Here is a 12,500-nt window from a genome sequence, read left to right as displayed (position 1 = left end):
ACTCCTTCACCCTCTACACTCCTCCACCCTCAACACTCCTTCACCTCTACACTCCTCCACCCTCTACACTCCTCCACCCTCTACACTCCTCCTCCCTCAACACTCCTTCACTCTCTACACTCCTCCACCCTCTACACTCCTTCACCTCTACACTCCTCCACCCTCTACACTCCTTCACCCTCAACACTCCTTCACCCTCTACACTCCTCCACCCTCTACACTCCTTCACCTCTACACTCCTCCACCCTCAACACTCCTTCACCCTCTATGCTCCTTCACCCTCAACACTCCTCCACCCTCAACACTGTGTGTGTGTGTTTGTGTGTGTGTGTTTGTTACAGGCCCTGCTGGGGACTCGAGACCTGGGGCAGGTGTTTATGGAGGTGTTGAGGGATGGGGACGGGAACGCTGTGCTGGTGCTGCTGAAGGAGGTGGAGGAGGGTGGAGGTGTGGAGGGTCTCCGCTGGGCTCCCATCACTAAACTGCAGCTCCAGCGTAAATCCATCTCCTCTCCTGAGGAACCCACAGCTCTGGACACACTCTACAGCACTCTGCATGTGAGTACCACACCAGCCACTGTGCAATACCCTAGCAACCACCTGCAACACAATCTGCCTAGCACCCTCATAAATACCCTAACCAGCAAGGAACATTATATCGCCACAGCAACCGCTGCACGTAGAAATCACTCTCCTGTGTTTCCTTTAGAAAAATGAACTTTTCGAATTTTGCTGTAGAACTTCACTGATTATCATTCAGACATTAGAATGTTAGGCCACGCCCCCTCACTTCTCAGAGGCGTCCGTGAGGACAGTTTTGAAGCAGATGTGGGTGTGTTCTGTAGGAGAAGCTGGAGGACCACAGGTGCAGCAGGACGCCGCTGAGTCCCGGGCTGTATCTGGGCTACGTGAAGCTGTGGAGCTCAGTGGATCAGATCAGAGTCCTGGTTCCCCATAAAACCCCCAACGTCTTCTGCCACGTCAAGATACGCGACAACAGCCACATCTCCAGGTACAGTCTGATCATATGAACATTATAGAGCATTATAGAGCGCCCCCTACGCTTCCTGTAGTGTATTACAGTTTGTCAGAATGAGCAGGAGAATCATATAAACATTAAGTGTGTGTGTGTGTGTGTGTGTGTTAGGGAGGAGTGGCAGTGGTTGCAGTCTGTACGTTCTCTGGAGGATTGTGAGGAAGTGTGTGTTGGTGAGCAGAGTGCTCCACATCGCCTCCTACTGGAGTTACGGAACGCTGCTAAGAAACTACTTGGGCGCATTAATATCACCAGTGATCAGGTACACGCATCTGTAAACACTATAATAATTATATAACTCTATATAATTCTACTCTACATAACAAACATAATTATACAACTCTAAATGTTGATTTAATATGTCGTTCATTCTCTTATATTATTCCTGAATTATTCCTAGTCATTATAAACCTTATTTTTAATGCTTCTCATCTAATGACATTAGATGTTCTGTCAATATTGATTTAGCCTAATTTTGTTGTACAGAATCTTGAGGGACACGGTGCTCTGACCTGAACTCTGACCTGTACTCGGACCTGAACTCTGACCTGTACTCTGACCTGAACTCTGACCTGAACTCTGACCTGAACTCGGACCTGAACTCTGACCTGAACTCTGACCTGAACTCTGACCTAAACTCTGACCTGAACTCTGACCTGAACTCTGACCTGAACTCGGACCTGTACTCGGACCTGAACTCTGACCTGAACTCTGACCTGAACTCGGACCTGTACTCTGACCTAAACTCTGACCTGAACTCTGACCTGAACTCGGACCTGTACTCGGACCTGTACTCTGACCTAAACTCTGACCTGAACTCTGACCTGTACTCTGACCTAAACTCTGACCTGAACTCGGACCTGTACTCGGACCTGTACTCTGACCTAAACATTTACATTTACATTTACATTTATGGTATTTAGCAGACGCCCTTATCCAGAGCGACTTACAACAGTGCTTCAAAGTTACTTAAGATATCCAAAGCTAGTTTGTAGACTAGGATCAAGAGATACATAGAACCTAATCATGTTAAGAACCCTAGGAACCTTTTTTTTTTTATTATTATTTTTTTTATTAGTTTAGGAACTCTTTGAAAAGATGTGTCTTCAGTCGACGTTTGAAGACCGTGAGTGACTCTGCTGTTCTGACATCCAGTGGAAGTTCATTCCACCACCTTGGTGCCAGCACAGAGAAGAGTCTGGATGTCTGTTTTCTGTGTGTTTTGAGTGATGGAGGTTTGAGCCGAGCCGTACTGGAAGCTCTAAGAGCTCTTGGTGCAGATCTGGCTTTGACCATCGCCATCAGGTATGAAGGTGCTGGTCCGTTTTTTGCCTTGTAGGCCAGCGTCAGGGTTTTGAATCGGATGCGGGCAGCAACAGGAAGCCAGTGGAGGGAACGCAGCAAAGGAGTCACATGAATGAACTTCGGAAGATTGAAGACGAGTCGTGCTGCCGCGTTCTGAATTAACTGTAGTGGTTTGATGGCTCGCAGTGGAAACCAGCCAGTAGAGAGTTGCAGTAGTCAAGTCTTGAGATGACAAGAGACTGCACAAGCACCTGAGTGGCATCCTGAGACAGAAACGGTCGAATTCTTCGGATGTTGTACAGGAGAAATCTGCATGACCGAGTCAGATTTGCAATATGGCTCGAGAATGATAACTGGTCATCCATTACTACACCGAGGCTTCTTGCTTCTGCCGATGGAGTGACCAGTGAGTTCTCGAAAGAGATGGAGAGGTTGTTGTGAGGGCTTGTAGTTCCTGGGATGAACAGAAGGTCAGTCTTGCTGGGGTTGAGTTTTAGGTGATGAGAACTCATCCACATCGAGACATCATTGAGACATGCTGAGATGCGGGATGAAACCTGAGTGTCGGAAGGAGGAAATGAAAGGATTAGTTGAGTGTCATCAGCATAGCAGTGGTATGAGAATCCATGAGAAGATATTATTTCACCCAGAGAGCGAGTATAGAGTGAGAAAAGAAGAGGACCAAGCACCGAGCCTTGTGGAACCCCAGTGGAGAGTCTGCATGGAGCAGATGTTGCCCCTTGCCAAGTTACCTGGTAGGAACGGTCCTCCAGGTACGATGCAAACCACTGCCATGCAGAGCCAGTGATTCCAAGGCTGGTGAGGATGGAAAGGAGAATGCTGTAGTTGACCGTGTCGAAAGCAACAGAGAGATCAAGCAGAATCAGAACAGATGACAGGTTAGTAGCTTTTGCTGCATGAAGCTTCTCTGTAACTGCAATGAGGGCAGTTTCAGTAGAATGTGCAGGTTTGAAGCCAGACTGGTTTGGATCCTGAAGATTGTTCTGAGTGAGAAAGAGAGAAAGTTGGTTGTAGACAGCACGCTCAAGGACTTTGGAAAGGAAAGAGAGGAGAGAAACTGGCCTGTAATTGCCAACGTCCAAGCTGTCTAGAGTTGGTTTCTTCAAGATAGGAACCACTCTGGCAGTCTTAAAAGTTGATGGAACATGACCAGATGATAGAGAGGTGTTAATGATGTGAGTGATGAACGGAAGGAGGTCAGGAGCAATTGTCTGAAAGAGGGAAGATGGTAAAGGGTCAAGTGGGCAAGTGGTTGGATTGTTAGAATGTAGAAGATGAAGGATTTCATCTGTGGAAAGCAGAGAGAATTGAGACAGAGAGGTAGAATGTGGAAGATAGAGCTTGGTGGGAAGGGTAGAGGCAGGGGGAAAGGATTGGCGGATATTTGCTACTTTCTCCTCAAAGGAGTTGATAAAATCATCCGGGGAGAGGGTTGTGGGAGGTTGAGGAGTGGGAGGGTTTAGAAGAGATGAGAAGATGGTGAAGAGTTTGCGAGGGTCAGATGCTGATTCTTCCAGTGTCCTTTTGTAGAAAGAGGATTTTGCAGCAGTTACCTCTGTTGAAAATCGGGATAGGAGAGATTGGTAAGAGCAGAGGTCTGAGTATTGTTGAGATTTTTTCCACTTCCTCTCGGCTAGCCTTAGCTCTCTACGGTTGTTGCGTAGAACATCCGACAGCCATGGGGTGGCTGGAGAGGATTTTGCTGGCCTTGAAGTAAGAGGAGAGAGAGTGTTGATGGAAGAGGTGATAGATGAGAGGAAGGTGTTGGTAGCTGTTTCCAGAGGGAGGGAAGAGAAGGAGTCAGGATTCGGAGGAGTGGTCAAGATAGTTGAGGCAAGAGAGGAGGGAGATATAGCACGAAGATTGCGATGAGTAGTGGAAGTTGAAGAGGTTGTGTTTGTAGGAAGAGCAGGAAGAGAGAGAGTGAAGGATAGGAAGTGATGGTCAGAGAAATCTAGAGGAGTCACAGTTAGATCCAGAGCTGGAGCAGGTCTGCTAAAGACAAGGTCTAGAGTGTTTCCTGCTCTGTGAGTTGGAGCAGACAGATTGAGGGAGAGAGAAAAAGAAGACAGAAGTGGAAGAAGACAGGATGACTGTAGTTTCTCTGAGGGGAGGTTGAAGTCACCAAGGAGGATAAGTGAGGATTCAACCGGTAACCCACTCAGGAGAGTGTCCAGTTCATCAATGAAGTTGCCCAGTGGGCCAGGAGGACGATAGAGAACAATGATATGGAGTTTAACAGGAAAAGAGATAGTGACAGCATGAAATTCAAAAGAAGAGATGTCAAGATGCAGAAAAGAGAGTACAGTGAAGGACCACTTATGAGACAGAAGCAGGCCAGTTCCACCACCCCTGCCAGTTGGCCGTGGAGAGTGGGAGAAGGCAAAAGCAGATGACAGGGCAGCTGGAGTTGCAGAGTTTTCTGGAGTGATCCAAGTCTCAGTCAGAGCCAGGAAGTCCAGAGATTGAGCAGAGGCAAAAGCTGTGATGAAGTCGGCCTTCAGAACTGCAGAATGGCAATTCCAGAGTCCCCCATGCACCAACACCTGAGAACTTAATGAACTAGGTGGGTACAACAGGTTGCTAGGATTGCGGTTTCTGCCCTGATGCCGGTGTCTACGGGTGTTGCAGGAGATGAGAGTAGGAATTTGGAAGCACATTGTCAAATCTTAAGTTTTACTGTTTGATTTGAAATTGAAAGACTAAAATTTGCTGATCAAAGAGTCAGAGAGTCCTTGCACAAACCGCTACAGACGTGGGATAACACACTTAATTTATCAACAACTGCAGGCTGTTAGCCACACCTCTCTAATTCACACCTTAACTAGCCAGAAACCACACCTGAATCAGCTACCCAAATCAACAAGTCCCAACAAGCCCAAGATTACAAAAACAGTTCTAACAGAATTAAGCTAAAAGTATCTTAAAGCCAGCCTACCTTACAAGCAGAGGATAATCAAAGGACCTGTACTCGGACCTGTACTCTGACCTAAACTCTGACCTGTACTCTGACCTGAACTCTGACCTAAACTCTGACCTGAACTCTGACCTGTACTCTGACCTGAACTCTGACCTAAACTCTGACCTGTACTCCGACCTGTACTCGGACCTGTACTCGGACCTGTACTCGGACCTGAACTCGGACCTGAACTCTGACCTGAACTCTGACCTAAACTCTGACCTGAACTCGGACCTGTACTCGGACCTGTACTCGGACCTGAACTCGGACCTGAACTCGGACCTGTACTCTGACCTAAACTCTGACTTGAACTCAGACCTGTACTCTGACCTAAACTCTGACCTGAACTCGGACCTGTATTCGGACCTGAACTCGGACCTGTACTCTGACCTGTACTCTGAACTCTGACCTGACCTCGGACCTGTACTCTGACCTGTACTCTGACCTGTACTCGGACCTGAACTCGGACCTGTACTCGGACCTGAACTCTGACCTGTACTCTGACCTGTACTCTGACCTAAACTCTGACCTGAACTCTGACCTGTACTCTGACCTGAACTCTAACCTGAACTCTGACCTAAACTCTGACCTGAACCCGGACCTGAACTCGGATCTGTACTCTGACCTGAACTCGGACCTGTACTCTGACCTAAACTCTGACCTGTACTCTGACCTGAACTCGGACCTGTACTCTGACCTAAACTCTGACCTGTACTCTGACCTGAACTCGGACCTGTACTCTGACCTAAACTCTGACCTGTACTCTGACCTGTACTCTGACCTGTACTTTGACCTGAACTCGGACCTGTACTCTGACCTAAACTCTGACCTAAACTCTGACCTAAACTCTGACCTGTACTCTGACCTGTACTCTGACCTGAACTCTGACCTGTACTCTGACCTAAACTCTGACCTAAACTCTGACCTGAACTCGGACCTGTACTCGGATCTGAACTCTGAGTGTAGTATGTGATGTATGTGGTTGATGTGCTGGTCTGAGATCAGCTGCTCAGTGTAAGACCTGTAGATATAAAGGGAGATTTGGGGCGGGTCTATAACGGGAGCTCAGGCGAGGATTACGGTTCGGTTTCAGGATCAAAGCTGGATCAGGGCTAATTTGAGAATTCTAATTTTAGTGTTTAGTTGTTTCTCTGGGAGGAGGAGGAGGAGTACACGTTCTCACCAGAGCTCAGAACCTCCTCCTAGATCAGGGTGTGGAACCCTGGGTTAACCCTGTTTCTCCTCCTACTATAGACCGACCAACTCGATTACAAATCTGATTCTAAACCAGTTCTAAACCCAATTCCAGACTTAGTCTAAACCCAATTGTAAGCATAATTACAAACCCAATGTAAACCCAACCTAACCCAATTCTAAAACCAGTTCTAAACCCAATTCTAAACCATGTCCATTTCCTGCAGGTGCAGGACTTCCGTCTCTATGTAGAGGAAGTGGTGGAGTTTGGGGAGGGCGTGTCCTTCCTGTTGCTCCTGCCCCCCTGTGAGGAGGTGTGCACCCCGCCGTGCCCAAACAACCCGTATTACCCCCGATCCGCCTTCTTCACCATCCCACTGCAGATCTTCGAGCTGGGTGATTTTCCATCCACACACTCCCAACTCACTCCTACACACTACCAAATACTACACACTCCCAAAGATAACACTGCCAACTCACTCCCAAACACTACACACATTACTCCGTCCTACACACTACCAAACACTACACACTCCCAAAGATAACACTGCCAACTCACTCCCAAACACTACACACACTACTCACTCCTTCACACTACCAAACACTACACACTCCCAAAGATAACACTGCCAACTCACTCCCAAACACTACACACATTACTCCGTCCTACACATTACCAAACACTACACACACTACTCACTCCAACACACTACCAAACACTACCCACACTACTCACACCTATACACTACCAAACACTACACACTCCCAAAGATAACACTGCAAACTCACCCCCAAACACTACACCCATTACTGCCTCCTACACACCACCAAACACTACACACACTACTCACTCCTACACACTACCAAACACTACACACACTACTCACTCCTACACACTACCAAACACTACACACACTACTCACTCCTACACACTACCAAACACTACACACTCCCAAAGATAACACTGCCAACTCACTCCCAAACACTACACATTACTCCCTCCTACACATTACCAAACACTACACACTACTCACTCCTACTCACTCCCAAACACTACACACATTACTCCCTCCTACACACCACCAAACACTACACACACTACTCACTTCTACACACTACCAAACACTACTCACTCCTACACACTATGGAGGTTGGTGTTTCTCTGTGGATTTGGTTAGTGTGCGGTTTGTTGTGAGGCGTCTGATTATAAATGAATCGGTACAGAAAGTGTTAGGTATTCACCAGCAGCTGCTGTCAGGTGTGCACTCGAACCACGACCTGCTGATTACTGTGATTCATCCGAACCCTATCTGTGTGTAAACAGCCCCTCATCATCACAGACCACACCCTCCAGAACCTCCACACTCATCACACTCTCGTAAACACTTCAGCAGCGTTCCTGAGTACCTGCTCCTCTTCCTGCAGTTCACCTCCAGACATACCGCCCCCTGTTTACCCGCCGGTACTGCAGAGTGTCAGCAGTGCTCGGGCTGGAGTCTCTGGCTTCTCGGCAGGTTCTGAGGGAGGCCTTCTCCCAGTCTGAACTGTTCACGGCAAAGGAGAAGCACCGCAGGACCCAGGAGCTCCTACAGGTACAGGTTCTGATGATTCTGTGCTGACCAACTGCAGATGACATTTTATACCCAACATCAGATTATCTGTGGTAAAGCTGATTAGACGCTGGAGCATAGGTACAGGTACAGTAGTATAGTAAACTCAGAGAGAGAGAGTAACAGTAGAGACGGACGGGAAGGATGGGAGTGATACTGTAGGACTGAGGTCTAAAGAACACTGGTACTGATATCTGGCAGGATTAGGTACCAGTGAAGGTGTTTGGGATGGAGGGCAGGACCTGGGTCAGGGTGCAGTAATGACTGTGTTTCTGCAGCAGGTGGAGGAGGTTTGGCGTGAGGCCAGGTGGATGGGGGAGGTTCTTCAGCGCGCTCGAGATAAACAGCAGCCAGCAGGAGTAAGTCTAAGTTCCATTATCAACATCACCAAGGAGAGCATCCCTGAGAAAACACCTTCTACCTCCTTTCAGCCCAACTTCCTGCCCTCACCTGTCCCGTCGCCTGTCCCGTCGCCTGTCCCGTCGCCTGTCCCGTCGCCTGTCACGTCGCCTGTCACGTCACCTGTCACGTCGCCTGTCCCGTCTCCATGCACCAGCAGGAAACATTCAGGTAGCAGAAAGTATTTAAAAACTGCACATAAAAATAGCTGCACCCAGAAGGAAAAGTTGTCTGAAAGAAGATAAAATTTACTACAAACGATCTGCAGTTTTCTCCTACAGGTCCTGCAGACTGGTGCAGACGTGCTGTAGTATCTGTAGCGTCTTCAAGGTAAGCAGCAGCAGTGTGTGGACGATAATTGTCCTGCTGGAATAGAGAGCAGAGTGTTAAGTGAAGCTAGGACCAATGACTCATTAACATAACGTTAGGCTGTTAAAGTGATCTGGTATCATACACAATTACACCCAACACCATGAGATCAGATCTTCTGGTCATGAGAAAATAAACTGATCTTGGTGTTGATTCCTTCTGGGTACAACTGTTTCTTTAAAGATGAGTGAATACAGTCATTCATGTTTAGCACATTGTACTAGCCTCTCTCTCTTTCTCTCTCTCTCTCCCTCTCCGTATCTCTGTCTCTCTCTCTCTCTCTCTCTCTCCGTCTCTCTCCGTATCTCTCTCTGTATCTCTTTCTCTCTCTCTCTCTCTCTCTCTCCCTCTCTCCCCGTATCTCTCACTCTGTCTGTATCTCTCTCTCTCTCCGTCTCTCTCTGTCTGTCTCTCTCTCTCTGTATCTCTCTCTCTCTCCGTCTCTCTCCGTATCTCTCTCTCTGTATCTCTCTCTCTGTCTCTTTCTCTGTATCTCTCTCTTCCTCTCTGTATCTCTCTCTCTCTCCGTCTCTCTCTGTATCTCTCTCTCTCTCCGTCTCTCTCTGTATCTCTCTCTCTCTCCGTCTCTCTCTGTATCTCTCTCTCTCTCCGTCTCTCTCTGTATCTCTCTCTCTCTCCGTCTCTCTCTGTATCTCTCTCTCTCTCTCTCTGTCTCTCTCTGTATCTCTCTCTCTCTCCGTCTCTCTCTGTATCTCTCTCTCTCTCTCTCTCTCTGTATCTCTCTCTCTCTCTCTCTGTCTCTCTCTGTCTCTCTCTGTATCTCTCTCTCTCTCTCTCTGTCTCTCTCTGTATCGCTCTCTCTCTGTCAGATGAAGGTTCCTTGGAGGTTTTCCTCACTCCTGACAGTAATTATGGCTCCAGTAGAGCACAGAGTCCACCAGAACTCGACCTCCTGCCCCCCGTTGCCCCCTCCCACACCGACCACACCCCGCCAGACCTCCTGCAGACTGGAACCGGGGTCAGGGGGGTGGGACTGCAGATGATTGACAGTGACTTCGTCCTGCCTAGTCGTCAGATAGATCTGTTACGGATCACAGAGAAAAAAACCGCACTGTGCATCCGGACCAGCAGTCTCGAGTACCCGTCTTCCATCTCGACGGCAACTGCATTCACAAGCCCCTCCCCACGTCCAGCAGCAGTGGACCGCTGTCGTCCCACCCTCGAGTCCCGCACCCTATCAGAGGATGGCGGGATACAGCGAGTGACCGCCCACTCGCCAAACTCCACCCACCTGTCCTGCTATACCACTCTCAGAGTGTATCCGCAGTACCACACCGGCCTGCCCCGGGACACTAGTGTCCAGGTAAGACCCGCCCCAGTAACACTGCCTCACTCTGAGACTCCGCCCCCTCTCTGGGATTAGTCCTCATCACCTCTGTGTGTGTGTGTGTTCTCTCTGCAGCTGCGGGCGACGATACACACGTCTGCACGGGAGATGGTGCAGCTGGTGGTTCAGGAAATAAGTGGATTGTGTTCACGCCTGCAGGCCGCCGTCGGGCAGTGTGTGTACGGGGCGGGGCAGTGTGTGTATGGGGTGGGGCACTGTGTGTATGGGGCGGGACTGGGTGTGTACGGGGTGGAGCAGCTGGAGAACTTTGGGCTGGTTCTGGTGATGGATGGTCTGGAAAAGTGGCTTCAGGACGATTTCTGCCCCCTGACCCTCCAGAACCCCTGGACCCGCGGGACACTCTGTATCCGCTTCAAACAGCAACCACCACTCCCCCTGCAGTTCAGCATGGGTACTGCAGTCTAACACACACATACACGCACACACACACTATACTCACCATACACACACATACACAAACACACACTTACACAAACACTCACACACACAGTTACACAAACACACACTGACCTGTGCAGCTAATTTGGTAAAGAGCAGCAGATCAAAGAGAAGAGAATAAAGTGATCAGAACCGACTCGGCCCTTCTGATCCGAACTCACCTCAACCTTCATACGTGTGTAAGAGTGTGAGAGTGTGTGTGTGTGTGTGTGTGTGTTGTGTGTGTGTTGCGTGAGTGTGTGTGTTGTGTGAGAGTGTGTGTGTGTGTGTGTGTTAGTTATACTGTAGCACTTTGCATTTCTACTGTTGATTTTATTGGATCTGACTGAGATCAATTAAACAGATGTACAGTAAAGTTTTACACTGAAGAACCTGAACTGACTCCTGCCTCTGTCTGACTGTACTGGGAAGAGGGTGTGGTAGGGGGAGGGTGTGGTGAGGGGAGAGGGTGTGGTAGGGGGAGGGTGTGGTGGGGGAGAGGGTTTGGTGGGGGGAGAGGGTGAGTGATGATTGGTCAGCAGAAGCTCAGCTGATAAAGAATCAGAGTAAAAGTAAGAATAAGAGGCTCTTCAGAACCTGGGCAGGTAAAATATCTGTGATGCTGGAGGTGTGGTGTGTTGATCACCTGCTCTGACTGTCTGTGATTGAGCATGTGTGTGTGTGTGTGTGTGTGGCCCCCTGGGGCCCATAACCCTCTGAGGCTCCTATAAAGCTCTTGGCAGGGCTGTTTGAAGTTTTTATGAAGCGCTGTGTTATTGTTCCCTGGAGAGGCCGGCCTGTGAGCTGGCGCCTTGCTGCCCTACACCACTGCCAGGAGGAGGGGTGTGTGTGTGTGTGAGTGAGTGTGTGTGTGTGTGTGTGTGTGTGTGTGTGTGTGTGTGTGTGTGTGTGTGTGAGTGAGTGTGTGTGTGAGTGAGTGAGTGAGTGTGTGTGTGTGTGTGTGTGTGTGTGTGTGTGTGGTAGGGTTGTATAGCAGTAGTTTAATGGGAGTTCAGTGAACGCTGCTACTTGAGCTCTCAGGAATTCCAGGCGTGTTTTGGGGAATTCTGTTTTGTAGATGAAGTCGATCACTTTCAGAATAAATGATTTTTTCCACAGCATCGTTTTCCAACAACAGTCACAGTTGCTCATCTACAACACTCACTCTTTATCCTGAAAACAAGTTTATATAACAAACAGTGGAAATGTGCAAAATCTGGAGATGCTGAAGTGCTGCTAGTGTTGCTGTCTGTCATCCAGGTATGATCGGCTCCTGGACTCTGTTTGAATGGCAGGGGCAGAAAAAATATATTTATCTAAAAATATACTCTCATGTCTCCTGTCCGGCCAGACTGATGGAGTTTCTGAAGTCAGCTCTTCTCCACCATCACCCACCACCACAGATCAGCTGCTCCATCCATCTTACTCTCCACTACTGATTACACCCAAGCTCACATAAACTATAACTGCTCCCATTAGTGGAGCTGCTATACTCCTGAATATATAAAACCTATATGGATGTATAAAATACTTTTTAAATTTTAATTTAAAAGCTGTTTGATCAGTGGTAGGATGGTCCCCCCTTTAATGTGAGTCTTGGTCCTCCCAGTGTTTCTTCCTCCTCCTGCAGCTCTGAGGGAGTTTTTCACTGGGGGTTCTGTATTCTGTATTTTCTATGTTTAATCTTTTGTCTGATTCTTTGTCCTGTAATCATGTTTCTGTAAAGCTGCTTTGTGATATCAGTTGTAAAAAGCGCTATACAAATAAATTTGTTTTGATTTGATTTGACTCTTTATACGCAAACAGTAAATTAATTAATTCA

The 12,500-nt window shown here is 48.2% G+C and overlaps 3 protein-coding genes across 18 annotated transcripts in view; all 3 read left to right on the top strand.

The window, feature by feature from the left end:
* Positions 1–11,080, top strand: part of LOC103021387 (ankyrin repeat and fibronectin type-III domain-containing protein 1) — a 314,758-nt gene extending 303,678 nt beyond the window's left edge. For 11 of the 15 annotated variants that reach the window (XM_049473999.1, XM_049473998.1, XM_049474000.1 and 8 more), the window contains exons 14-21: positions 342–557; positions 845–1,011; positions 1,147–1,297; positions 6,742–6,910; positions 7,940–8,106; positions 8,403–8,694; positions 9,723–10,216; positions 10,316–11,080. In XM_049473999.1, the coding sequence (XP_049329956.1) occupies positions 342–557; positions 845–1,011; positions 1,147–1,297; positions 6,742–6,910; positions 7,940–8,106; positions 8,403–8,694; positions 9,723–10,216; positions 10,316–10,666 (2,007 nt within the window). In that variant the 3' untranslated portion in view covers positions 10,667–11,080. The remainder of the gene's footprint in view (positions 1–341; positions 558–844; positions 1,012–1,146; positions 1,298–6,741; positions 6,911–7,939; positions 8,107–8,402; positions 8,695–9,722; positions 10,217–10,315) is intronic. The other 4 variants (XM_049474012.1, XM_049474011.1, XM_049474010.1 and 1 more) reach the window with 4 other exon arrangements.
* Positions 1–12,500, top strand: part of LOC125797555 (netrin-3-like) — a 275,873-nt gene that overhangs the window by 155,186 nt on the left and 108,187 nt on the right. The window lies entirely within an intron of this gene.
* Positions 1–12,500, top strand: part of LOC125780423 (noggin-2-like) — a 215,848-nt gene that overhangs the window by 173,281 nt on the left and 30,067 nt on the right. The gene's annotated exons all lie outside the window — the stretch shown is intronic.

Source organism: Astyanax mexicanus, unplaced genomic scaffold, assembly GCF_023375975.1.
Source record: "Astyanax mexicanus isolate ESR-SI-001 unplaced genomic scaffold, AstMex3_surface scaffold_50, whole genome shotgun sequence".
In the NCBI taxonomy this organism is placed as follows: domain Eukaryota; kingdom Metazoa; phylum Chordata; class Actinopteri; order Characiformes; family Acestrorhamphidae; genus Astyanax; species Astyanax mexicanus.
Note: the sequence above shows the minus strand (reverse complement) of the source record. Positions and strands in the feature narration are given on the sequence as shown.